Raw genomic sequence first — 27,796 nt, 5'->3', positions numbered from 1 at the left:
GGTCTCAAAAAGGCCATCTTGTGAGGAAAAACAAAAGTGGCAATCTTTTTCAACTATTGAACTTTTTTTGTTAAAGCCTTGATCTTTCTCTAGACCTCAGGAAAATATTAATATGGTGAAAGGATACATTACCAAAGAATAAGCCCAAATAAACCTGATTTTAACGTTTACTTATACTTTTGTACCTATTCTTGCCTTTCCCTTACTAAAGGCGAGGGGCCGGGCACGGTGGCTCACGCCTGTAATCCCAGCACTTTGAGAGGCTGAGGCGGGTGGATCACGAGGTCAAGAGATCGAGGCCAGCCTGGCCAACGTGATGAAACCCCATCTCTACTAAAAAATACAAAAAAATTAGCCGGGCGTGGTGGTGGGTGCCTGTAGTCCCAGCTACTCAGGAGGCTGAGGCAGGAGAATGGCACGAACCCGGGAGGTAGAGGTTGCAGTGAGCTGAGACTGCGCCACTGCACTCCAGCCTGGCAACAGAGAGAGACTCCATCTCAAAAAAAAAAAAAAAAAAAAAAGGCGAGGGTAAATAATCCACAAGCACACAGATCCTGACTGCACATGGGAACGGGCACCACCTGTCCACCTGTGAGGGCCTCCCTGGGAGCAGCAGCATGTGCTCTATGTTATGGGCAATTCCAGGCCTGGAGCCAGAACTCCACTCAGCTTCTCCACTTAAGAAAGTAAGGAGTGGCAGGAGCCGTGGCTCACGCCAATAATCCCAGCACTTTGGGAGGCCAAGGCGGGCGGATCACTTGAGCCCAGGATTTTGAGACCAGCCTGGGTAACATAGTGAAATCCCGTCTCTACAAAAAACACAAAATTTCAGGCAGGCATGTAGTCCCAGCTATTCAGGAAGCTGAAGTGAAAGGATCACCTGAGTTCGGGAAGTCAAGGCTGCAGTGAGCTGAGTTTATGCCACTGCACTACAGCCTGGGCGATGGAGTGAGACCCTGTCTTAAAAAAAGAAAGGCCAGGCACAGTGGCTCACGCCTGTAATCCCAGCACTTTGGGAGGCCGAAGCAGGGGATCACGAGATCAGGAGTTCCAGAACAGCCTAGCTAACACAGTGAAACCCCGTCTCTACTAAAAATACAAAACTTAGCTGGGCGTGCTAGTGCATGCCTGTAATCCCAGCTACTCGGGAGTGAGGCAGGAGAATCACTTGAACCTGGGAAGCAGAGGCTGCAGTGAGCCGAGATCGCGCCATAGTACTCCAGCCTGAGAGACAGAGCAAGACTCCTCTCAAAAAAAAAAAAAAAAAGAAAGGAAAAAAAAGCAAGGGGCAATGTAAACTACGAAGAGACATAATTCTAGGAAAAAGCTGAACTAACTCTCATTTCCTTTTTAAGCAAGTAGATCACTAGTAAGCTTTGCTTTGTTACTTCAACTATTATTTAGAAGCAAATTACTGGTGACATGTCCCCTAGTTGTATCTTGACATCAATGACTGCCCTAGAGCAGCAGTTATCAGAGCATGGTCTAAGGACTCCTGGCGGGGCGGGGAGGAATCCCCAAAGCTCTCTCTTTCCCAACTATTATATCTGTGTGAAGCTCAGTTTTCTCCATCTACTTCAAACAGGTAACAGGCAATGCAGAATCTAGCTGTTTTCTCTTAAGTTGGACATTAATGAGATTAGCAAAAACTTAAAATGCCAGTCTTCTTACTAAGTTGTTTCTGGTTTTTGGAAAACAGTTAATTTTCACTAAAAATATGTTATTTACACCTGCAATCCCAGCACTTTGGGAGGCCGAGGCAAGTGGATCACCTGAGGTCAGGAGTTCAGGATCGGCCTGGCCAACACGGTGAAGCCCCGTCTCTACTAAAAATACAAAAATTAACCAGGTGTGGTGGTGCGCGCCTATAGTCCCAGCTACTCAGGAGGCTGAGGCAGGAGAATCGCTTGAACCCAGGAGGCAGAGGTTGCAGTGAGCCGACACTGTGCCACTGCACTCCAGCCTGGGTGACAGAGCAAGACTCTGTCTCAAAAAAAAAAAAAAAAAAAGTTATTTAAGTCACCATGAAATGGTTTTATGATTGCTATTTTAAATAATTTAATAATTACATTATTTAATAGGTTCTCACTTTTCATTTCTAATAAATATCCATAGATAAAACCCACATATGGCTGGGCACGGTGGCTCAAGCCTGTAATCTTGACACTTTGGGAGGCCAAGGCAGGTGGATCACCTGAGGTCAGGAGTTCGAGACCAGCCTGGCCAACATGGCCAAATCCTGTCTCTACTAAAAATACAAAAATTAGCTGTGCGTGGTGGTGGGAGCCTGTAGTCCCAGCTTACTCGGGAGGCTGAGGCAGGAAAATGGTGTGAACCCGGGAGGCGGAGCTTGCAGTGAGCCGAGATCACACCACCGCACTCCAGCCTGGGCAACAGAGTGAGATTCCATCTCAAAAAAATAAATAAAATAAAATAAAATAAAAATAGAAATAGAAATAGACACAAAATGTTTATGCTAATGATGTCAAAGAGGCAGTCTTTTAAGTCATTTTACCTTACTTTCATTCTGTTTTGGACTAACTGTGTTTTCTCGTTGTACTTTAAGGGCATGGCAGGGAGTCTGGAGCAGCATTGCCTAAGTGTGTTCCCCGGGACGCTGGTGCCACAGGTGCCGCAGAAAGAGTCCCAGGTCAAGTGAACTGGTTTTACCCCCGGCTCAGCAATTCCTCCAAGTGCACTCAAGCCTGTGAGAAGCCCTGCAGGAACGAAACCTGTTTAACGTTAACAGCGCTTCCCAAGCTTACATGACCGAGACCGCATTGACCTAACAGCACCTGTCCACGTCACACACCTAGGGAGACCCATTTCTCATCCTAGATGAGTTTCAAGGGGAAGCCTGCAGTTGGTCACTACATCCTTACCATTAGAAGTCACTATATGGACCACGTCACCATTATTTACAAAGATATCTTCTAGCAAAGATAATATTAAATATTATTAAATATTAAATGATAATATTAAATGATACATGATACATCCCACTGGAATAGCTGGGAGATATCAAATACATTTTTTACACTGACTTTAGTAAAATGCCTCTATACAAAGCAGTAAATTTACTTCATATAGATTTAGGAACTTGGTAAATTCAAGTAACAATTTTAAATAGCAATACTTCAGTAAATTCTTTGATGAAAAACATTAAGCGCGTCTGGCCCTAAGTCATTCCTCTACACAGCGTACAGCAGTCAGCATCCCCTGAAAGGCGTGGCCACCGTGCAGAGGCAGTGCCTGCAGAGGCGGCTGCTTGCAGAGGGCCCCCCGCCCCCCGCTTGTGGCTCTCCTGCTCCTCCTCCACCTCAACACCTTCCTGCCCTTGGAGGCAGTGCCTCTGCCTGGGCATGGGGGCCCCTCCTCCCTGGGCTTCTGACGTGCTTCTGCAGATCCCAGTGGCAGGCTACTCTCTCCCTCCTTTTCTTCTCACTGGCTCGGTCACCTAGGACTCCAGGAACTAGGCTTCTGCCTCCTTCACAACCCTTCTCTGTACCTCAGCCTCTTAGCCCCTTCATCCCAGGCGGGAGTCAAGGGGCCGCTGATTGCGGCTGCCGCCCCCACAGAATCCTGCGCCGCTGCCACTCCAATGCCTCCCACCACTCCATCTTAACCAGCGCCTCACTGCTGGTTTACAGAATGACAGCGGTCCCTCTGTACCCACCAGGGTAGTGGTTCCAGGACCCCAGTCTATACCCGAATCCACACATACTCAAGTTGTTGGTCCTGCAGGACCCAAGTATTCAAAGAGTCAGCGCTTCCCATATGCAGGTGTCACAGCCCACAAATACTGTATTTTCCATTCACGTTTGGTTGAAAAAATCCACTTATAAGTGGACCCATGCAGTTCAAAGCCATGTTGTTCAAGGCTCAACAGCACTGTACTGCAACGTGGGTGAGTGTGAACACACGTGCATGCACGCGCTGGAATTTACTGCCAATCTGCCCAATTTCCACTTGTTATGGGTTAAATATGTTTCTGACAGTCACTTTTGGAGCTTTATAAGCATTGTTTATAACAAGTTTCCATGGGGAAGACACAATTTGGGTTCCAACTTGAACTCCAAACAGATCAATATGAGTTACCTTTTCAAATCAGAAATGGCTTAGGTACCAGGAAACAATGTATCAAGACAAAGCTAGGTTGAGGCAGTTTGCCAGTGATTAATTACTAGAAGATCCCATGAGCGGAGGTAGTCAGGAATTTCAGCAAGGGGCGAGTTCGGTTTACCCAGGCCTGGAGACAGACTGAGTGGAGAAATAACACATGCCCGAGCTCTCAGGAAAAAGGCCTCAATCTGACCAGAACTAGCATGGACTCACATTGGCTGGCCACTGCTGTGGGCTGCTCAGATGCCAGGGTTCCATCACTGCTCTCTGCACCAGCTTGCCCCAGCTTACCTGTCTGTACTTGGGTTTCCAAACGATAAGACAGTACAGCCAGGACTGCTCTATCCTGAGCCAAGGCTGCTGTCCATCCTCATATGGTCTCCTGCGCCAGTGGGCTGGGTTTCTAGATATAACAGAAACTTCAGGAAACCTTTTCCCCTTCTCCCTCAGGCCTAAGCAACAACCAGATCTGGCCCAAGGGGCCCATGTTTGTTCTCCCTTTGTCCCTGGCTTCACTCTGTCCACCAAAGTGAAAACCTCATGCGCAGGAAACACCCACAACCCAAGCTGAGGGGAAACAATGGCCCTCCAGGCTCTGCCCTTATTCTCTGCCAAGACTTAAGACTTCTGGCCTTATGCTGTCACTGTCCGCTGGCCCCAGATGCCTCCCAGAGCCCTCCCTTAGAAGACACAGGATGTGAGTGACAGCCCATCAGACACACCCCCCCCAGCCTCCCGGAGTCACTCTGAAACACCTGCCCAAATGCGGACCTCCCTTACTCGCCTGATGGTCTATCCTCTTCCTGGGTCAGCACCCAGCCCTGAATAATTCAGTCCTTCAATCTCTGCAGTAAGGCTCCTGTGCCAACCACTCTGCACCGTGCATTCCTGAAGATAACATGAACGGCCTCTTAATCACCACCCCACCTGCCTCTCCTCGGTCCTCATGCTTGCATTCACTTCTCTAAAATCTAAACTGGGCCGGGCAGGGTGGCTCATGCCTGTAATCCCAGTGCTTTGGGAGGTCAAGGAGGCTGGATCACTTGAGGTCAGGAGTTTGAGACCAGCCTGGTCAACACGGTGAAACCCCGTCTCTACTAAAAATACAAGCAGTGGCTCACGTCTGTAATCCTAGCATTTTCAGAGGCCTGGGCAGGTGGATCATGAGGTCAAGAGTTCGAGACCAACCTGGCCAACATGGTAAAACCCCATCTCTACTAAAAATACAAAAATCAGCCAGGCATGGTGGTGGGCGCCTATAATCCCAGCTACTCAGGAGGGTGAGACAGGAGAACTGCTGGAACCTGGGGGACAGAGGTTGCAGTGAACCGAGATCACACCACTGCACTCTAGCCTAAGGGAAAGAGCAAAACTCTGTCTCAAAAAAACTACAAAAATGATACCAGCTACTTGGGAGGCTGAGGCAGGAGAATAGCTTGAACCTGGGAGGCAGAGGCTGCAGTGAGCCAAGATCATGCCACTGCACTCTAGCCTGGGCAACAGAGTGAGACTCTGAGAAAGAAAGAGAGAAAGAGAGAGAGAGAGAGAGGAAGGAGGGAGGGAGGGAGGGAATGAAGGAAGGGGGGAGGCAGGGAGGTAGGGAGGGAGGGAGGAAAGGCGGGCAAGCAGGCAGGCAGGCAGGCAGGGTACGGCGGCTCACGCCTGTAATCCCAGCACATTGGGAGGCCGAGGCAGGTGGATCATCTAAGGTCAGGAGTACAAGACCAGACTGGCCAACATGGTGAAACCCCATCTCTACTAAAAATACAAAAATTAGTCAGGTGTGGGAGTGTACACCTGTAATCCCAGCTACTCGGGAGGCTGAGGCAGGAGAATTGCTTGAACCCGGGAGGTGGAGGTTGCAGAGAGCCAAGATCGCGCCACTGCACTCCAGGCTGGGCAACAGAATGAGACTCTGTCTGAAAAATAAATAAATAAATAAAGACTGGGCACAGTGGTTCACGCCTGTAATCCCAGCACTTTGGGAGGCCACATAGATAGATCACCTGAAGTCAGGAGTTCGAGACCAGGCTGGCCAACATGGTGAAACCCCATCTCTACTAAAAATACAAAAATTAGCCAGGTGTGGCGGTGTACGCTTATAATCTCAGCTACTCAGGAGGCTGAGGCAAAAGAATCTCTTGAACCTGGGAGGCGGAGGTTGCAGTGAGCCGAGATTGCGCCACTGCACTCCAGCCTGGGCGACACAGTGAGACCCCAACTCAAAAAAAATAAATAAATAAAATTAAAAATTAATAAATAAATAATAAAATCTAAACTGTTGACCACATCTACCTAGGATGCCTCATTCCACACACCTCCGATCCTCTCTCCTCTCTGTTCTCTGATCAATTCTCTTGCTCCTGGGACCCTCACAACAATGTATGATATACTTTATATGCAACAAGAAAAATGCAGACCCACTGCCATATGCATTACTTTAAGTAGCAGTTAAAAAGCCCAAACCTTCTAAGAACACTCAGAAAAAGTCTAGAAAAAGACAAGGTTAATAAACTTTACCAATTGAATCTGCAAATATATATTAACCACTGGTATTAATGACCTCTCTAAAACATTATTTCATTCAAACAAACATTAATGTCGTAGTTGTTATTAAAGTCACCAGAAGGGAGGGGAAAGGCTATGTTATGAAACTATCCCAGTGGTACGTACTCCAATTTAGAAGAAGTTTTAACATGTCAGATTTCATATAAAAAAGCATTTAAGCCAGTATTTATTTTCTATTCAAGGCTCTGAATGTTTAGAAGACATGTATTCGCTGCTTCCTAGCTAAACAAGAGACGGCTCTCGGACACTTGGGCATGGACTTTTTAAACCCTTGCCAAATGAAAATGTTTTCTACAGGAATCATGAGCTGTTATCAATGGATATTTACAGACAGCTCAGAAGCAAGCTCTGACCTTGCCAACTTAGGGCTTTATAATCAGTCAGGATTATCAACGTCCCCTTCCAACTAGTCACAAGGCACCAGTAACTGAGGGGCTCGAAAACTCAAAACGACTGTACCCCACCTGTTACTCCCCACCCCCACTGTTCCTTTAATAATTTTAGCCCAGAGTGAGAGGGCCTAAGGAGAAAATGAAATTCAAGTCAGTGTGTTTTACTATTTACTTTGTGCTCTGATAAATGCTTGAAATGCATGGCAAAAAAAAAAAAAAGAGTAGGGATTATCCAAGAATTTTAATGATTTGTTATCCTTTTTACTAATTCTGTAAGTAATAAGAAACTAGCATCAATTAGTCAAATCATTTTAAAAGTAAACATAGGCCAAGGGCGGTGGCTCATGCCTGTAATCCCAGCACTTTGGGAGGCTAAGGTGGGCGGATCATGAGGTCAGGAGATCGAGACCATCCTGGCTAACACAGTTAAATCCCATCTCTACTAAAAATACAAAAAATTAGCTGGGCGTGGTGGCGCGTGCATGTAATCCCAACTACTCAGGAGGCTGAGGCAGGTGAATCCCTTGAACCCAGGAGGCAGAGCTTGCAGTGAGCCGAGATCGCGCCACTGCACTCCAGGCTGGGCAACAGAGCAAGACTCTGTCTCAAAAAAACAAAAAAAAAGAGTAAACATAATCTGCTTAACACAAGGGCTTTAGTCCCCCAAATCATAAGCAACCCTAGACTTCTATGAGCCTCTGTCTACCATCGGTTCTCACTGTCCACTGAGAACGGAGTAGAGCCTGTCCTTTGCTTGTTGTTGGGGATGGAAAGATGAAGGGGAAACCTGCACCCTGAAGCCACTTAGAATAAAAGGCAGGAGTCTTCTCCCAAGGGGAGGGAGGAGCATTGGCCAGAGATGCAGCTGACAAGAGACACAGAGGACAAGTGGCTCTGGTGAAAATCTCAGGCCCTGAGCTCACAATTTGACTATTAATACTCCCTCATCTAAGTTTATCAATACTCAGGGCCAGTTTCCTGCATGGGCCAGGAGCCAGGCATAGAAGGGCCCCAGGGTTGGTTTAAAAACCTATTGCCAGCTGGGCACAGTGGCTCATGCCTGTAATCCCAGCACTTTGGGAGGCCGAGGCGGGCGGATCATCTGAGGTTGGGAGTTCAAGACCAGCCTGACAACATGGAGAAACCCCATCTCTACTAAAAATACAAAATTAGCCAGGCCAGTTGTGGTGCATGCCTGTAATTCCAGCTACTCAGGAGGCTGAGGCAGGAGAATCACTTGAACCCGGGAGGCAGAGGTTATGGTGAGCTGAGATCACGCCATTGCACTGCAGCCTGGGCAATAAGACTGAAACTCCATCTCAAAAAAAAAACAAAAACAAAAACAAAAACCTACTGCCGACCAGGTGAGGTAGCTCAGCCCATAATCCCAGCACTCTGGGAGGCTGAGGCGGGAGGATCACTTGAGGTCAGGAGTTCAGGACCAGCCTGGCCAACATGGTGAAACCCCGTCTCTACTAAAAATACAAAAATTAGCCAGGCATGGTGGTGGGTGCCTAGTAATCCCAGCTACTCAGGAGGCTGAGGCATGAGAATCGCTTGAACCCAGGAGGTGGAGGTTGCAGTGAGCCAAGAGTGCGCCACTGCACTCCAGCCTGGGTGACAGGGCGAGACTCTGTCTAAAAAACAAAAAGAAAAACCTGTTGCCATCTTGAAATTTTTTATAATTTTTGGGCCAGATGCAGTGGCTCACACCTGTAATCCTAGCACTTTGGGAGGCTGAGATGGGTGAACTGCCTGAGCTCAGGAGTTCAAGACCGTCCTGGGCAACCTGGTGAAACCCTGTCTCTACTAAAAGTACAAAAAATTAACCAGGCTTGCTGGTGCATGTCTGTAATCCCAGCTACTCCGGAAGCTGAGGCACGAGAATTGCTTAAACCCTGAAGGCGGACGTTGCAGTGAGTTGGGATCGTACCTCTGCACTCCAGCCTGGGCAATACAGCAAGATTCTGTCTCAAAAAAAAAAAAAAGAAAAACATTTTTAATAATTTTTGAACAAGGGGCCCCACACTTTATTTTGCATTGGCCCCTTGGATTATGTAGCTAGTCCTGTCAATCTTCATCATTAACTACATCTGAAATATGCAAAACTCAGACTAGAGTCTGCATTTCAGATGGAATTAATTATATCCTTTAAAAGTCACTTAATAGACAACCTTATACAAATCATTCTAAAGTTTTACATTTCTTCAATTTAAATTTATGACATTCAACTATTTTGAAGTGGTCCTCAAAAGTACTATTTAAGAAAAATGTTGGCTGGGCGCAGTGGCTCATGCCTGTAATCCCAGCACTTTGGGAGGCCAAGGCGGGAGGATCACAAGGTCAGGAGATCGAGACCATCCTGGCTAACACAATGAAACCCTGTCTCTACTAAAAATACAAAAAAAAATTAGCCGGGCGCGATGACAGGCGCCTGTAGTCCCAGCTACTCAGGAGGCTGAGGCAGGAGAATGGCATGAACCTGGGAGGAGGAGCTTGCAGTGAGCTGAGATCACGCCATTGCACTCCAGCCCGGTGACAGAGCGAGACACCGTCTCAAAAAAGAAAAAGAAAAATGTTAGGCTGAGCATGGTGGCTCATGCTTGTAATCCTAGCACTTTGGGAGGATGAGGCAGGGAGATTGCTTGGGTCCAGGAGTTTGAGACAAATCTGGGCAATATGGTAAAACCCCATCTCTACCAAAAAAAAAAAAAAAAAAAAAAAAAAAAAAAAAGCCAGGCATGGTGGTATGTGTCTGTAGTTCCAGCTATTCAGGGGGCTGAAGTGGGCGGATCGCTTGAACCTGGGAGGACAGAGATTGCAGTGAGCCGAGATCGTGCCACTGCACTCCAGCTTGAACAAAAATTTCTTTGCTATACTTTAAGTATGTAAACAAAGAAGATATTCATTTTCACTGAGTTTTAAAATTCACTTTGAATCTAAAGACATATTTCTAAGTGTTTTATATGTTTGAAGATTGGGTAATTGAGGAATAGTTAAATAAAATCAAAGGACTAGAAAAAATAATTTACTTTTTAACAAAGCACATTTTTAGCCAACTAGCATAACAAAAATGTAATTAATGAAGAAATGTCAGCTGGACATGGTGGCTCATGCCTGTAATCCCAGCATTTTGGAGGGCCAAATAGGGCAGATTGCTTGAGCCCAAAAGTTCGAGACCAGCCTGGGCAACATAGGAAGATCCTGTCTCTACAAAAATTTTAAAATTAGCCAGGTGTGGGGGTGTGCACACCTACTCAGGAGGCTGAGGTGGGAGGACAGTTTAAGCCCAGGGAGGTTGAGGCTGCAGTGAGCTGTGATTGTGCCACTGCACTCCAGCCTGGGCAACAGAGCAAGATCCTGTCTCAAAAAAAAAAGAAAAGAAAAATGTCATTTTTCTAAACTAGTTGTAGTTTGAAAATTCTCGTGTTTTTTCCAGTCCCTTTCATTAAGTTAAGCCCTGCTCCTGGAACCAGGATATTGACTCTGCATGTGTCTGGGTGGGTGTCCCCCAAACACTGCACGTGTAGCCCTGTGCTAGGCTCATTCCTGAGAAATCTACAGAAATCAAGGCCTAGGCCTCAGTCCTCTCAGCCTCTCTTAATGTGTGTGGTGGTAAAAACAACACACTGTAGGCTTGGATGCCTGCAAAAATACGAAGGCATGATAAAATTTAGTCCTCAGGAAAGCTGACCAAAGGCTCAATGTTTTTAAAAGGGTTGCTCTGTGAGCTACCAAGAGCCCCATAGCAGTAGAGTTCAAACAGAGGCTGAATGATCAACACACAGGGACATATGAGGAAATGTCTGTTTTACAGGGAAGGCTATTTAAAGTATAGAGGAAAGAACTTTCAAAGTTCCTTTCAACTCCAAGTCTAAAGTCCAGAGTAGAAATTATATGAGAGACAATGGCAAAGGAAGGAATTGGTTGGATGAAATGCCAGTTTGCACCTAGACTAGGAAAAATTCAACTTAAAATTCTAACAAACTAGAAAACTGTGAAATGTGGATTTGATTAGAAAAATGCTCCTGTGAGTGATTTTGGAGGTCAAGTGGATATAGGATGGTGCAGCCACTTTGTACAACCAACTGGTAGTTCCTCAAAATGTTAAAAACACAGGCCGGGCATAGTGCTCATGCCTGTAATCCCAGCACTTTGGAAGGCCAAGGCAGGTGGATCACTTGAGGTCAGGAGCTGGAGACCAGCCTGGCCAACATGGTGAAACCCCATCTCTACTGAAAATACAAAAATTAGCGGGGCATGGTGGCAGGCACCTGTAATCCCAGCTACTCGGGAGGCTGAGGCAGGAGAATCTCTTGAACCCAGGAGGCGGAGGCTGCAGTGAGCCAAGAACATCACTGCACTCCAGCCTGGGTGACAGAGTGAGACTCTATCTCAAAAAAAAAATTAAAAAATTTAAAAAGTTAAATCTAAGAGTTACCCTAAGACCCAACAATTCCACTTGGGTATATACCCAAGAGAAATGAAAACATATGTCCACACAAATTCCTGTACAAAAATGTTCATAGTAATATTTTCCAAAATAGCTACAAAGTGGAAATAACCCAAATGTCCATCAATGAATAAATGGATAAACAGAATGTGTTATATCCCTACAAGGATATATTATTTACCTATGAAAAGAAACAAGTCCTGATACATGCTAAACATGGATGAACCTTGAAGACATCATACTAAGCAAAAGAAGCTAGTCACAAAAGGCCATATATCATGATTCCATTGATATGAAATGTCCAAAATAAGCAAATCCACAGACAGAAAACAGACTAGGGGTTGCCAAGGGATGGAGGAGGACGGAGATGGGAGAATGAGCGCTAACAGGTATGTGGTTTCTTTTGGGAGTGATGAAAGTGTTCTGAAATTAGATAGTGGTGATGGTTGCACAACTTTGTGAATATACTAAAATCACTGAATTGTATGCCTTAAAAGGTTGAATTTTATGGTATGTGAATTATATCTCAATAAAGCTGTTTAAAAAAAAAAAGGAGTGGATGCAGAAAAAGGTGGGGTTTTGTTGTTTGTTTGTTTTTGAGACAAAGTCTTGCTCTGTCACCCAGGCTGGAGTGCAGTGGAATGACAAAGGTGGTCTTCCTTTTTTTTTGAGATGGAGTTTTGCTCGTTGCCCAGGCTGGAGTGCAATGGTGTGATCTTGGCTCACTGCAACCTCTGCCCCCTGGGTTCAAGCAATTCTCCTGCCTCAGCGTCCCAAGTAGCTGGGATTACAGGTATGTGCCACCACGCCCGGCTAATTTTGTATTTTTTAGTAGAGATGGGGTTTCTCCATATTGGTCAGGCTGGTCTCGAACTCCCAACCTCAGATGATCCGCCCACCTCGGCCTCCCAAAGTGCTAGGATTACAGACGTGAGCCACCACACCCAGCCGGTGGTCCTCCTTTGTCCTACACAATGACTCAGAGAAAGTACAGACCAAGGTAGGCTTGAAAAGTAGCAGACTCAACAGAAGTTCTTGTCACGGGAGAATCAGACAGAACGAAACAGATGGCTGAAAGATGATTCTTCGGCCAGGTGTGGTAGCTCATGCTATAATCTCGGCTCTTTGAGAGGATGAAGTGGGAGGACTGATTGAGTCCAGGAGTTCGAGACCAGCCTGACCAACACAGCGAGACGCCATTTCCATTCATTCTCTTTAAGATGATGATTCATGTCTGACCAAAGAAGAAAAAAGAAAAAACATGACTCTTCTTCTGATATGCTACCACATACTTCTTATTGGGGTTCCCGAATGGGAAGGAAGCTAACTTTCAGATTTTTTTTTTTTTTTTTTTTTGAGACGGAGTTTTGCTCTTGTTGCCCAGGATGGAGTACAATAGCACCATCTTGGCTCACCGCAACCTCCACCTCCTGGGTTCAAGCAATTCTCCTGCCTCAGCCTCCCAAGTAGCTGGGATTACAGGCATGCACCACCACACCCGGCTAATTTTATATTTTTTAGTAGAGATGGGGTTTCTCCATGTTGGTCAGGCTGGTCCCAAACTCCTGACCTAAGGTGATCCGCCCGCCTCCGCTTCCCAAAGTGCTGGGATTACAGGTGTGAGCCACCACACCCGGCCAACTTTCAGATGTTTTATAGGTATTTAAGCTGCTTTAAACTCTGCTACTTTGAAGTATGTGAATCGCTGCCAAGAACCTTTAAAAATAAAACCCTTAGTAACAGATCTTGTGAAAATTTTTAATCTAATAATAATATCCTAAAGCTAAATCAAAAAATGAGCAAAAATATACCTAAAACATAGGAGAGAAAGAACCTATCAAATCAGGAACAACTGAAAGCAGCATTCTAGTTCCCGGGTGGTGGCAGTTCTTAGGGAAAAGATGGGTATTGTATGTCAAGCTGACACAGTGGGGAGGCTGTCACCATTTAAGGGTTCCTATATATGGCCTTTGCATAGCCTCAAAATGTCACTTTTGAGGGCTTGCTATAGTTTGGCTTTTTTTTTTTTTTTTTTTAAGAGACAGAGTCTTGCTCTGTCGCCCAGGCTGGAATGCAAGTGGCGTGACCTTGGCTCACTACAGCCTCAACCTGCCAGGCTCAATCAGTTCTCCAGCCTCAGCCTTCTGAGTAGCTGGGACTACAGGCATATGCCACCATGCCCAGCTGATTTTTTTGTATTTTTAGTAGAGATGGGGTTTCACCATGTTGCACAGGCTGGTCTCCAACTCCTGGACTCAAGCAATTCACCCATCTTGGCCTCCCAAAGCACTGGGATTACAGGTGTGAGCTACCATGCCTGGCCATTTGTTTTGTTTGTTTGTTTGTTTTCTGAGACTGAGTCTCACTCTGTCGCCAGGCTGGAGTGCGGTGGTGCAATCTCGGTTCACTGCAACCTCCACCTCCCGAGTTCAAGTGATTCTCTTGCCCCAGCCTCCCAAGCAGCTGGGACTACAGGTGCACGCTACCACGCCCAGCTAATTTTTGTATTTTTAGTAGAGACAGGGTTTCATCATGTTGGCCAGGATGGTCTCCATCTCTTGACCTCATGATCCACCCACCTTGGCCTCTCAAAGTGCTGGGATTACAGGCGTGAGCCACCGCGCCAGGCCTTGGTTGTTTTTTAATGCAAGAACATGACATTGCATAAATAATTTCCACCAATCTTGAATCTGTAGTCCTGAAACACTACTAAAATCCACATTTTGTAGCAAATCAACATTTTAAATTTCACTTATAAAGACACATTTCTTCAAGCAACTCTTTTTTTTTTTTTTTTTTTTTGAGATGGAGTCTCGCTCTGTAGGCCGGAGTGCAGTGGCGCAATCTCGGCTCACTGCAAGCTCCACCTCCCAGGTTCACGCCATTCTCCTGCCTCAGCCTCCCGAGTAGCTGGGACTACAGGCACCCGCCACCACGCCTGGCTGATTTTTTGTATTTTTTTTAGTAGAGATAGATGGTGTTTCACCGTGTTAGCCAGGATGGTCTCGATCTCCTGACCTCATGATCCGCCCACGTTGGCCTCCCAAAATGCTGGGATTACAGGTGTGAGCCACCACACCCGGCCCCTTCAAGCAACGCTTCACACCAAATTAAGACCCACTGAAAAAACAAGTTTTAATGATCTAAGCCCTCAACCAGAATACATAAGAAATAGACTCTTGGTGGTTTTTTAGGATAATCAGATCTCTATTTTGTTTCAACCCTTATAAATGAAAACTCTATCCAAAAATAAAAATAAAAAACATATTTTCCTGTCTCAGAAAGCAATAATAAAAATAACTCAGTACTTTTTTTCCTTTGTTCTAAAATTTTAACATATCTCAGCTTCCTCATTTTAAACATTTAGACTTGGTTTAATAAGCTTCACTAAGTCCTGCAGCTAGTGTTATGAAATTATGGCATTTTCTAGTTTCAATGTAATATTTCATATCCCACAAAAATTTCATTTTTGGTCATATTCTTCATAATTAAAACTGAAATACTAGTTGCTGTTTTTGGCTTAAATATCAAATACTAGCACAGATAATGTATGATATGACCTCCTAAACCTTCCTTTTGAAAAATAATTCCTATAAAACTGCTTGGTTTCATGCTTTTTCTCCCAAAAAAAAAATCCAGCCAAAGGACGAATTCCAGGTAACTGAAGGTTCCAGTTAACCGAGTTAATGCTCTAAAATTGGAATATATTCAAAATTATTCGTATTTTATTATTTCTTCAGCAGTTACAGGCCTCCTTTGAGAAATAAATGTTATTTACTTTCAGTATTAAAAATGTTAGACTATGGGTAATACTGAGGTCTATATTCGAACGACTTTTTTCCACATCGTTACTTCTGAAAAATGAGGTAATAAATTAAGAAACCATCTTCCCAAAAAAGCTGCAAATTATAGTATTTTTAAAGGGACTAACAGGGGTAGCCACAGAGCTACAGCCTTCAAAGGCTGAGAAAGAGTTTCATGATCTAATATCCCCAATACTGCAACCAACAGAATGGATCCTTGAACTTTTTTTTTTTTTTTTTTTGGTATTTTTGTAGTGACAAGGTTTCACCATGTTGCCCAGGCTAGTCTCAAACTCCTGGGCTCAAGCAATCTGCCTGCCTAGTTCTCCCAAAGTGCTGGAATTACAGGTGTGAGCCACCAAGGCTGGCCCCATGATCCTTGAAAATTTACCCACTAATGAATTCCCATATCCACACTGCAGAATTTAAGTTTGGGCCGGGTGCAGTGGCTCACACCTGTAATCTCAGCACTGTGGGAGACAGAGGCAGGCGGATCACTTGAGGTCAGGAGTTCAGACCAGCCTGGCCAACATGGTGAAACCCTGTCTCTATTAAAAATACAAAAATGAGCCCAGTGTGATGGCATATGCCTGTAGTCCCAGCTACTGGGGAGGCTGAGGCAGAAGAATCTCTTGAACCCGGAAGGTGGAGGTTGCAGTGAGACAAGATCACGCCATTGCACTCCAGCCTGGGTGACAGAATGAGACTCTGTCTCAAAAAAAAAAAAAAAAAAACTTAAGTTTGCTTTACACTATGTAATTTTTTTCAGTATAGAGCATTTATCTGTGAAGTGAAAATTAGGATGCAAAGCTATTACGCTGTCTAAACTGAAATGCTGTTATCCATCCACCCATTCATTCAATCACACAATACTGGCATGCCTCTGGTGTGCTGGTGACGGGAAACATATGCAAAGCAGATACCCTTCCATCTTGGGGCATATGTTCTACTGAGGGGAAACAGACGATAAACAATTCAATAAGTAAACAACAAGGCATGTTAGAATGGGCTAAGTGCTATGCAAAAAGAAAGTGTTGCAGGGAAACAGGATTTAGGGGTTCAGGAAGAGAAATGATTTCAAATAGGATGGTGAGGAGAGGCCTCACTAAGCCTGTGTGCAAATGGAAAAGTAACAGTGAATTTTATTATGTGGCTTCGAAACGCATTACATGGTTGCATTTTTTAAATATTCATATAAGCTTTCTATTTTCTCTGCTTCACTGCTCTATTTCCCGATCTCCATGAAGAAGGCAGGTAGCTGAAGGACATGACTGTCCAGGGCATGCCAAAGATATTTCTTCTAATATTTTGGCTTACTTAATTTGTTTTTAAGATGGAGTCTTGCTTTGTCACCCAGGCTGGAGTGCAGTGGCGTAATCTCGGCTCACTGCAACCTCCGCCTCCTGGGTTCAAGCAATTCTCCTGCCTCAGCCTCCCAAGTAGCTGGAATTACAGGCGCCCACCAGTACACCCAGCTAATTTTTATATAGTTAGTAGAGATGGGGTTTCACCATGTTGGCCAGGCTGGTCTCGAACTCCTGACCTCAGGTGATCCGCTGGCCTCGGCCTCCCAAAGTGCTGGGATTACAGGCGCGAGCCACTGCACCCAGCTCTACTCAATGTTTTTTGAGAACTACAGTTATAATTAAAATAAAATTTGAGGGTCTCTGCAAAACTAAGAGTCAAGATGCAATTTATATTAGAAAATCCATCATTTTCTCCAGCACTCTGTACATAATCTAACATTAACAATTATTAAAGGTAGCTACAGCATGAACAGGAGTTCATGTCGTACTGCCTTACAGCAGTAAAAAATTCAAATATTAGTTGAAATGATCTCTTAAAATGAGCCCACAGAGCGTCTCCAAACTGTAAATTTACATATGAAATTCACTTGTAATATTTCAAAATGAAATTGTTTATTAGCATTTCGTGTAATAATTCCAAGACATTTTCTAACTTGCAACCTGAAAAAAAACAAATGCAACCGAATAACTGATGTATAAAATGCCTTTATTCTGAAGACTAAGAATCTTGAACTACTGTAACTGCACCAAGAAAAACTTAGAGAAAGCAAATTACAAATGACTCAACTAGTCAACACACCTTTCATACAAGATTTCTGTCGGTCTCGGGTAATGAAGATATTCAAAGTTGAAATGTATGCTGTTTAAGTAACCAAGGCAATTAAATAATGACTAACAAATGTAGGTGCTATTTAAGAAAGCACCAATTTTAACAAGAAATGGTCTCACTGACTAAACTAAATATACTTAAACTGTTCCCAAAATACCCAATCCAAGCACATATTTTTAAAATGTGTGGGTTTTCCCCAAGAGAAGCAAAACTTTGACATTTCTCTTGGATATATTAGAGTTTCAGACCTCCAACCCACATCTGGAAAGAACATTTCAAACTTAGCTTGATGTTACTTTTAAAAATCAAACGGCCAGCAATGAGATACTTAGTGACTAAGATCTGAATTTGACCGAGTCAACAGAATGTTAGAAATGAAATAAAAGAAGTATTCAAAGTTTATCATCCTCGATGTTTAGAAAGGAACATGGAACAAAAGATGCATTTGCCGCCTCTGCCCTTTAATTCGTGAACACCATACTTCTCTCCTTATGTCACGCCAGGGAAGGGAAAATAAGAATTTTTAAAAAGCTTGCTAAATTCAAATATGATCATTTCATCTAGATTTCTATCAATCCTCCTCCCCAAAATTTATTTTGATTAAAAAAAATCAGAACAACAGATTTAAGCCTACAGTAGATTCTACAGACTACACCTAGATTACTTTGCTCTAAGGCCAAGGAAAATGTTTACGATTTCAAGATCCACTCAGAAGCAAATACTGTATCTGCAATGCGTAAGCTTTTCGTTGGCAAGACCAGTCAATATCAGAGGCGTACAAGGTTTAAAAGGTTAAGTGGATGAAGGTTAAAAGCTAATAATAAATTAGCCAAGAAATATTACTTCCCACCGAGCCATAAAATAATTTCGGTCCTACAATCCTAAAAAACCAGAGAGGTTTCTCGTTTTTGTAGAGGACATCTAACCCTCCACGGTCTAAATGACCGTCAGAAAAACAGCACCAAGGCACCAGGGGTAGCAGAGACGGAGATTTCTAACACTGGGTGAGCCCGCGGTCGCAAATCTCATAGCGATTTCACCTTTGGGTGAAAAGGTGGGAGCGAAGCACGAAGTTTCAGCCTCGGCTCCACTGGAAACAGACAACGTCTGAAGGACCCTGGGAGGAGGCGGAAAGGGGCGAAGTCGTGGTGTCCGCGGTGCAGCAACAGAGAATCGGGATCTTGGAAACGGGATGCGGAGGAGTGGGCTCTTATGTAAGCACACACCAAAACTGTGCGTGCACCCCCCGCCTGATGCACATCTGAGCACACGTACACACAGCATCTCACCCAGGGGTGCAGCCCCAGCCTGCGTGCGCCGCTGAGCAGGGCGGGCTGACCCTTTGGCCCGTCTGCACGTCCCCCCAAATCAGCGCAGCCACCACCATGGGCTGCAGTGGGGGCGGCCCAGGCCCAGGTGCCCAGCCCGGGACGGAGCCTGGCTTCCCCGGGACGCCTGCAGCGCGCGCCCACAGTCTACTGCGCCCCGGCCCCGGCTCCGCGAGCCCGACCCCCAACCCGAACCCCACGCCCTGACCCGGCTCCCTGCGCTCAGACCCGACTCCCCGCATCCCGGCTCGAATCCCAGCATCCGGCCCTACTCCCGCACCCGGACCCGAATCCTCGCACCCGGACCCGAATCCCCGCACCGGGACCCGAATCCCGCACCGGGACCCGAATCCCGCACCCGGACTCGAATACCGCACCGACCCAGCGGCCCGGCCCGGCCCAGCCCCGGGGCTTACCTCGCGCGGCCCAGACCCCGCCGCCGAACAGCAGCCCGACCAGCAGCAGCCGGGCGGCCGGGGCCAGCGCGGGCGCGGGGCGGCGCAGCATCGCCAGCCCGGGGCGGGAGCGGCAGGGAGGCGCGCGGGACGCCGAGCGGAGCTCTCAGAGCTCTCGGGGCTCCAGGGGCCTGGGGCTGGCTGCTCCGCGGCGCGGCGAGCTCCGGGGGTCCAAGGAGGAGCCGCCGCCGCCGCCGCCGTGACGCTGGGCCGCGCGCTCGGGATGCGGCGCCCTCCCCGCCTCGGAGCAGCGCCTTGCTGGAGGCAGCGGCAGCAACTAAGATGGCGGCGGCGCTCTCTCTCGGGTCCGGCGAGGGTACCCGGCCGGGGGCGGGGTGGCGGCGGGAGGGGCGGAGATGGGGAGCGACGCGAGGCGCGCGCGCGGCGGACTCGGGGAGCGCGCGGGCCCGGGAGGGGCGGGGGAGGGGAGCAGAGGGAGCGCGCGCGGCGGACGCGACAGCGGGCGCGCGCCTCCGAGCCCGTCAGCCCCGCCTGGAGCGCGCGCCCCGCGGGGACGAGCCTGGGGTGGGTTCCGAGCGGCCGGGAGGGGCCCGGGGGACTGTATCCCTTTCCCCGGCCGCAGATGGAGAGCCTCAACTCCGCGTCCCTACGCGCGCTCCCGGGCTCCTAAGGCCGGGTGAGCGGTACCCGGGGACCCGCGCCTCCTTCTCCACCCCGAGGACTCATCCTTCCCACCCGCTCCGCGGAGGAGCGCAGACCCCGGCGGGGGAGTGCGGCCCAGGACCCTTGTCACTTCGGGCAGGTCGCGTCGCCCCCCAGAACCTCGGAGTCCTCGTCTCTCCAGTAGAGGTGATGAGAGGGGTCACGAAAGGGGGTCCAGGAGACGAGGTCAGCGAAACGCTCCTGGTAAACAGTTAAGGGCCGCGCTGCACTACCCGCACCGGCTCCCGCCCCGGGACCTGCCCCCAGGGAGTCTGTCCTGAATTCACTGAAGGAATCTATTTGTGACTTTCTAAAGGCGGCTGGTGTGCGCGCTCTTTCTCAGTGACATGGTGCGATGCTGGTTCTTAGAAATGCGGAGGTCCGAATGGATAGAGAGGACAGAGAAGCCCCCCCCCCCTCTACCGTGGATCCCTACAGGGATCTTGGGGTCCTCCCATTTTCCCAGCGTCCAGCGGCCCCCTCCTCCTCTCCTCTGGACCCCTGGCACCCCCCGCAGTGGAGGAAAGGCCTGGAACAGCCGTGGATGGGCGTGTGTGCAGGCACTGTACCCTATGAGACTATTGGCTCCATTTTGCAGATAAGGAAACTAAGTCAGAAAAGTGAAATGACTTCCCCCGTTGGGACCACTATTGTAAAAAGAATCAGCCCTCAAGGACAGGATGTTCGCATTAGGGGGACACCAACAGCAAAAAGTGGAACCCTAAAATGTTCATTTTTCGAGACTGCTGGAGGAGCCATCCATGAACGTCATTGCTCCAGGTGGGGGTGGAGGAGGCTGGCAGCACTGGAGGTTGGGTGGAGACTGGTTTGTGGGGTGCAGAGGACTTATTTAGGAGACTAGTGGGCAAAGAGCCCAAAAACGTAGATCGAGGCCAAATTGGGGGAATGGACTTGATCCTACAGTCAACAGGAAGACCTGGAACGGCTGGGAACAGCGGTGTGATGTGACCTGGGGAAGGCTTCAAAAGCAATCTAGAATCCAACTCCCTGCGCCTTGTTCCCCATAAGCGTCCTGCACCAAAGCCTACAGATTCCATCTTACTAGTGTCTCTCATTCCTTCCCCTGCTCCCCCTCCCCTGGGTTGACGAAGACCGGACTCTCCTTGGCTGGACCCTTCCCAAAGCACCTGCCTGGCCCCCGCAGGCTCCAAGCCACACCCACCACTCCTTCCAGCCAAGGCTTTGAGTCATCCTCTCCCTTGGTGACGGGTGTTGCCATTGCTTCTGGCCCTCCTGGAGTTATAAACTCAGTGAGTGCCTCCCTGCTGCCACCTCATCAGGTCCAGACATCTCTGCCGGGCTTCCCATCCTCCACCCGGCTGACCTCAGGGCATGCTGTCTGCCACTGTCTCCTCTTATTCATTCCCCTCCCAGGGCCAACATCACACTTCCTCCTCCACCCATACCCAAGCCTCAGGTCCTTACAAGGAGCTTCTGGGCTGTCTCCTTCAGGAAGTCCTCCTGCCAGCCCTCCCTCTCTAGCCCTGAGCTGCTCTAACCAAACAGTTCAGCTTTATAATCTGCTGCCTGTGCTGTCGACTGACTAATCCATCAGTGTCCTTTTCTCCTCCCCACTGTATTCTAGTGGGAAGGACCCAGATGGTCTAGTCAGACAGGACTGAACTTCAGTGCTGGCCTCTGCGAATGCAAACGACCTTGGACAGGTTATGGAACTTTCAGAATCTCTTTCCTCACTTGTGAAATGGAACAATATCTACTTCTTAAGAGTTGTGAGAATTAAATGAAATGATGCCACATAGATCTAGAAATACCAGGCTTTATGTGGCGAATAAATGAAAGTGCCACATACAGCCTGGTGTCTCTAGATACATGAGTTTCTTTTTCCCTTCAAGAAGGCTTCTGTGCTTCTAGTATACCAGCGAACACAGTAGGTACTCAATAAATAGTGATGAACTCAATGAATTGCTGAGTTAGGTTTTATTATTATGGAGATCACATCTCAGAGGGTGAAAAAAGATGTACCCTGTAGATTTCCAGGGAGCTTCGAGATTTGCAGAACATAAAATCGGAAAGGTATAATCTCAGAACTATGTTTTCAGTCCATAGACTGATGATGCCAAGAGGGGAAATTTAATGTGTTCAGTTCTATTAAAAACACAAACAAAAGCTCTTCAGTGTCTGGAATCCTGATCCCTTTATCTTCTCACCCTTACTGCCCCTTAAAGAAACAGAGATAGATCAAAAAGATCCAGTGTCAGGTGGGGCAGATAGATGGCTTGGTGAGCTCAGTGCAACCTGCACCTGCTGGGATTTCACCCACATGAGAGTGAGTCCAGCCGCAAGGCTCAACTTGAAAGTCTCGGAAATGGGGGAACCAGTAAACTCAGTTTCTGCTCTGCCTGACGATAGCCTCAGCCACATTGGCACATTTCAAAGGTTTCCCCCATGATGGATTAGTTAATCCTCCAAATGGCCCTGAGATGGGGATCGATTCAGGCTTATGCTATGGTTAGCTGGGAGAGGGGCCTTGCCTGAGCTGAGCCAGCCACTGACAAAGTAGCAGCATCAGAGGCCCTGGAGCCATGGAGAATGAGGCATCACCCAGGCCCATCCTGAACTGGGAACATATACTTGAGGATAAGGAGGTGGCTTTGTTAGCTGGTGGAGGAAGATCTGTACTTTTGAATGTATAGTGACTCTATCTGAGACAGTAGATGAAGCGGACACAAGAAAATTTTCCAAGATGCTGCACCTTCTGAGATGACTGTTGCTGATACCATATCACAATAACATATCATCTGTAACTCCAGCAACACTTTCCAGAAGGTACTTTTGGCCAGGCACAGTGGCTCATGCCTGTAATCCCAGCACTTTGGGAGGCTGAGGCGGGCAGACCACTTGAGGCCAGGAGTTTGAGACCAGCCTGGCCAACGTGGCAAAACTTCGTCTCTACTAAAAATACAAAAATCAGCCAATCATGGTGGCAGGTGCCTGTAATCCCAGCTACTTGGGAGGCTGAGGCAGGAGAATCACTTGAACCTGGGAGGCAGAAGTTGCAGTGAGCCAAGATGGCGCCACTGCACTGAAGTTTGGGTGGACAGAGCAAGACTCCAACTCAAAAAAAAAAAAAAAAAGGTACTTTTATTGTTCCTACTTACAGATGAGGAAAATACCAAATTTGCTCCAGAGTACATTGCTACAAAGTTGGGTCCCTGAGATTCAATTTCATGTCCATCCGAACCCAAAACGGTGCCTTAGCCTCAGTGTGAAATTACTCCACAGATACCAAAATAACCCCTGCACAGGATTCCACAGCTTGGAGCCAGCCTGCTCCCCAACAGTGAGAATGTGGGGCTTCGAGCAAGCCCTGGCTTTGCCACCTCCGACTGTTGAGGCCGATCTCAAGCCTGGGCTTCCTCACTGGGGACATGAGTTCCCAGGCCCGGAGTTGCGGTGAGGATGAAATGAGATCACATGCAGGAAAGCTCTTAGCCAGCAACGCGGTGATGCGGAGCCACAGAGCCATTCTCAGGCGGGCGTGTTACTACTGTTTTGCACAGTGTGGGCTTGGCGGGTGTTTGTGGAGTGGAGCCGGAGGCAGCTAAGCAGTTATTATAGCCGCTTTCCTAATAATGTGCTCGCAAAAAAACCCACTTGAAGGCAGCAGCAGGAGAAGGTTATGAGAATCTTGATGAAAGCAGCTGATTAGAAACTCCTGGAAGTTCTTTACTGAAAGAACCACAGCACCCAGAACCAACACCAGGGTCCCCCTCGGAACCCCAGAAAGTACAAGATGTGGCCCCATCTCTGTGTTCTCGTGTGCCGGCCAGGTCATTTTGTTGCTGTTAAAAGGGATAATTAACGAGAAGGAAAATGATGCTGTGCTTAGGAGCAAGGACTCTGGTTGGACAGAATGGTGCAAATCCATTTCTGTCCACTTCCTTCCTTTTGGTAAAATTTCAATTTAATTTTGCTTTATAGTATATTAAATATTGGGCTGGGCGCGGTGGCTTACGCCTGTAATCCCAGCACTTTGGGAGGCCAAGGCGGGCAGATCATTTGAGGTCTGGAGTTTGAGACCAGCCTGGCCAACATTGCAAAACCTGGTCTCTACTAAAAATACAAAAAAAAAAAAAAAAAAAAAAGGCCAAAGCGGGCAGATCACCCCAGAGGTCAGGAATTTGAGACCAGCGTGGCCAACTTGGCAAAACCCCAAGTTTAGTCTCTACTAAAAATATAAAAATTAGCCAGGCGTGGTGGTGGGCACCTGTAGTCCCAGCTACTACTTGGGAGGCTGAGGCAGGAGAATCACTTCAACCCCAGGAGGCAGAGATTGTAGTGAGCCAAGATCGCACCACTGCACTCCATCCTGGGCAACAGAGTGAGACTCCCGTCTCAAAAAAAAAAAAAAAAAATTAGCCCGGCAGTTGCCTGTAATCCCAGCTACTTGGGAGGCTGAGGCAGGAGGATGGCTTGAACTCGGGAGGCAGAGGTTACGGTGAGCCAACTGCACTCCAGCCTGGGTGACAGAGCGAGACTCTGTCTAAAAAAAAAAAAAATAGGGACCGGGTACGGTGGCTCACGCCTGTAATCCCAGCACTTTTGGAGGCCGAGGCGGGCGGATCACAAGGTCAGGAGATCGACACCATCCTGGCTAACACGGTGAAACCCTATCTCTACTAAAAATACAAAAAATTAGCCAGGTGTGGTGGTGGGCACCTGTAGTCCCAGCTACTTGGGAGGCCGAGGCAGGAGAATGGCATGAACCCAGGAGGCAGAGCTTGCAGTGAGCCAAGATCACGCCACTGCACTCCAGCCTGGGTGACAGAGCGAGACTCTGTCTCAAAAAATAAAATAAAATAAAATAAAATATATATATATATATATTTCCATGGCTCCAAAGTCGTATCTAGAAAGCAGGGTGTTCAGAGAAGTCTAGATCTATTCCTGTTTCCTCCTCCCTATATCCTCCTTCCTTTATAGGTTACCATTTCTTCTATTTTTAGTTTATCTTTCCATTGTGTTTTTTTTAAGTACAAGCAAATAGTTGTATATATGTCTTTCCCTTTTCTTAGCTAAAAGGCAGCAAATCATACCTGCTACTCTGTATCTTGCCTTTTTACTTCATAAAACATCCTGGAGATCACTCCATTGCAGTATGTAGCACATACAGTCTTTTTTTAAACAAACAAAAAAAACAGGGTCTTGTTCTGTCACCAAGGCTGGAGTACAGTGGTGATCATTGATCATAGCTCACTGCAGCCTCGAACTCCTGGGCTCAAGCGATCCTCCTGCCTCAGCCTCCTGACTCACTGGGACTTCAGGTGTGCAACCCCCATACCCAGCTCAGCATTTGTTTTCCTAGCTTCGTAGTGCTGTCCCGTGTGGACTTACCAGAGTTTATTTAATCAGTGCCCCTTATTGAGGAATATTTTTCCCCTGTTGATGGGTCATTTCCAATTTTTTGTTTTTACAGAATGCTGCAATGAAGTCTTTTTTTGTTTGTTTTGTTTTTGAGATGCAGTCTCGCTCTGTCGGCCATGCTGGAGTGCAGTGGCGTGATCTCGGCTCACTGCAACCTCCGCCTCCCGGGTTCAAGCTAGCGATTCTCTTGCCTCAGCCTCCCGAGTAGCTGGGACTACAGGCACGCACCACCACACATGGTGGGGGGGAAAAAGGGGTTTCACCATGTTAGCCAGGTTGATTTCAAACTCTTGACCTCATGATCCACCCGCCTCAGCCTTCCAAAGTGCTGGTATTACAGGCATGAGCCACCGCGCCCAGCCTGCAGTGAAGCCTTTTTGTACCTTTTGCCATTTGTGCCTCTTTCTACCTGTGTGACCTTGGGTAAGGCCCTTCACCTCTCCAATCTCAGCATTTCCATCTGTAAAACAGAGACGAGCCCTCCCCACTGGGTGGTTGTGAGGGAGAGATGAGGTGATGTGCGCAAAGCAGAGTACAGGGCCAATTCCTAGAAGCAGGTGTTAACCAGCATCTGCTGTTACTAGCACCCATTATTGTTCATAGCTAGGAGTCTTAAGCTACTCTGGCAGTGGCAGCAACTCTAACTTAAGAAGGGGCACTTCAGGCCGGGTGCGGTGGCTCACGCCTATAGTCCCAGCACTTCGGGAGGCCGAGGCAGGCGGATTACAGGGTCAGAAGATCGAAACCATCCTGGTCAACATGGTGAAACCCTGTCTCTACTAAAAATACAAAAATTAGCTGGGCGTGGTGGTGCATACCTGTAATCCCAGCTACTCGGAGGCCGAGGCAGGAGAATCGCTCAAACCACAGAATCGGAGGTTGCAGTGAGCCGAGATCCCACCACTGCACTCCAGCCTGGCGACAGAGCAAGACTCTGTCTCAAAAAAAAAGAAGAAGAAGGGGCACTTCTGTGGTCTCCAGGGAGTCAGGATAGACTCTTTTTTTTTTAAGATGGAGTTTTGCCCAGGCTGGAGTGCAATGGCATGATCTTGGCTCACTGCAACCTCCGCCTCCCGGGTTCAAGCGATTTTCCTGCCTCAGCCTCCTGAGTAGCTGGGATTACAGGCATGCACCACCACGCCCAGCTAATTTTTGTATTTTTAGTAGAGACGGGGTTTCACCACGTTGGCCAGGTTGATCTCAAACTCTTGACCTCGTGATCCACCTGCCTCAGCCTCCCGAAGTGCTGGGATTACAGGCGTGAGCCACCGCACCCAGCCTGTTTCAGACTCTTCCTAATGCTCTCTATGACTCTCCATTTGCAAAGGAAGAACTAAGAGCATTCCCAAGCATGAGGCATCAGCTACTGCTGGCTGGTGAATTTCCAGAGAAAGAAAACCTCACCTTCCCCAGAGGCCAGGCAGCTCATGTCTGCACCCCGAAAGGTGGGATGAGGATTGGGGTTTTGTGCTCGTGCTCCCTCCCACTGCAAAACCAAAGGCAACACACAGCATGTTCCCCTTCCCTCTGTGGATGGGCAGCCGGGGGAGGTCCCTTGTGTGTGTGTGTGTGTGGTGGTGGGGAGGCGGCGGCTATTTTATTCTGCAGCACGAATTATACACCCCAACGCACTATATAGCACACACAACATGTAGGCAAACGTGATCCCTAGCCTCTGGGGATACACAAGCCAAACACGACGTGCCTGTCCACACATAGCACCCCAGTGCCAAGGGAATGGGCTGGGTTTGCAGGGAGGAGCAAGAGAGGAGGGAAAGCCTGGGGCAGAAGGGTCATGGCTTCCCCTACACTGCAGAGGAAACGGCACAGAGAAAACAGCACCAAGCTTCGAGTCAGGAGACCTGGGTTCTATCCATAGCTCTATCATAATATGTTGGAACTGGGGGAGGCTGTTGGGTAAGGTGGTTAAAAAAAAAAAGGAGGAATGTCTTATATGGCCTTGATTCAAATAGACTTGGGTTTCAGTTACTAGCAGAAAAGACCAGACAACCTGATCACTCCGAGCTTCAGTTTCCTCACCTGTAAAATGGGCCCTCCTTGGGCCGGGCGCGGTGGCTCACGCCTGTAATCCCAGCACTTTGCGAGGCTGAGGCAGGTGGATCACCTGAGATCAGGAGTTCAAGACCAGCCTGGTCAACATGGTGAAACCCTGTCTCTACTAAAAATACAAAAATTAGCTGGGTGTGGTGGCGGGTGCCTGCAGTCCCGGCTACTTGGGAGGCTGAGGCAGGAGAATTGCTTGAATCTGGGAGGTGGATCTCTTGAACCTGAGATCACACCATTGCACTCCAGCCTGGGCAACAAGAGTGAAAGTCCGTCTCAAATAATAATAATAATAATAATAATACCTCCTTTAGATTGTTGTATTAAGTGAGAGGATACAGATAAAGCATTTAGCTCAGCATTTGACACAAGTAGATGCCCAGTTAGGTGACTGCTCTCACAGTGA

The 27,796-nt window shown here is 47.6% G+C and overlaps 1 protein-coding gene across 4 annotated transcripts in view; it reads right to left on the bottom strand.

The window, feature by feature from the left end:
• Nucleotides 1-22,047, bottom strand: part of CLSTN1 (calsyntenin 1) — a 97,225-nt gene extending 75,178 nt beyond the window's left edge. For 2 of the 4 annotated variants that reach the window (XM_054556702.2, XM_024253332.3), the window contains exon 1: nucleotides 19,219-22,047. In XM_054556702.2, the coding sequence (XP_054412677.1) occupies nucleotides 19,219-19,309 (91 nt within the window). In that variant the 5' untranslated portion in view covers nucleotides 19,310-22,047. The remainder of the gene's footprint in view (nucleotides 1-19,218) is intronic. The other 2 variants (XM_002811527.6, XM_063715221.1) reach the window with 2 other exon arrangements.
• Between the last annotated feature and the right edge of the window lie 5,749 nt (nucleotides 22,048-27,796).

This window comes from Pongo abelii, chromosome 1, assembly GCF_028885655.2.
Source record: "Pongo abelii isolate AG06213 chromosome 1, NHGRI_mPonAbe1-v2.0_pri, whole genome shotgun sequence".
NCBI lineage: Eukaryota > Metazoa > Chordata > Mammalia > Primates > Hominidae > Pongo > Pongo abelii.
This window is presented reverse-complemented; position numbering and strand designations above follow the sequence as displayed.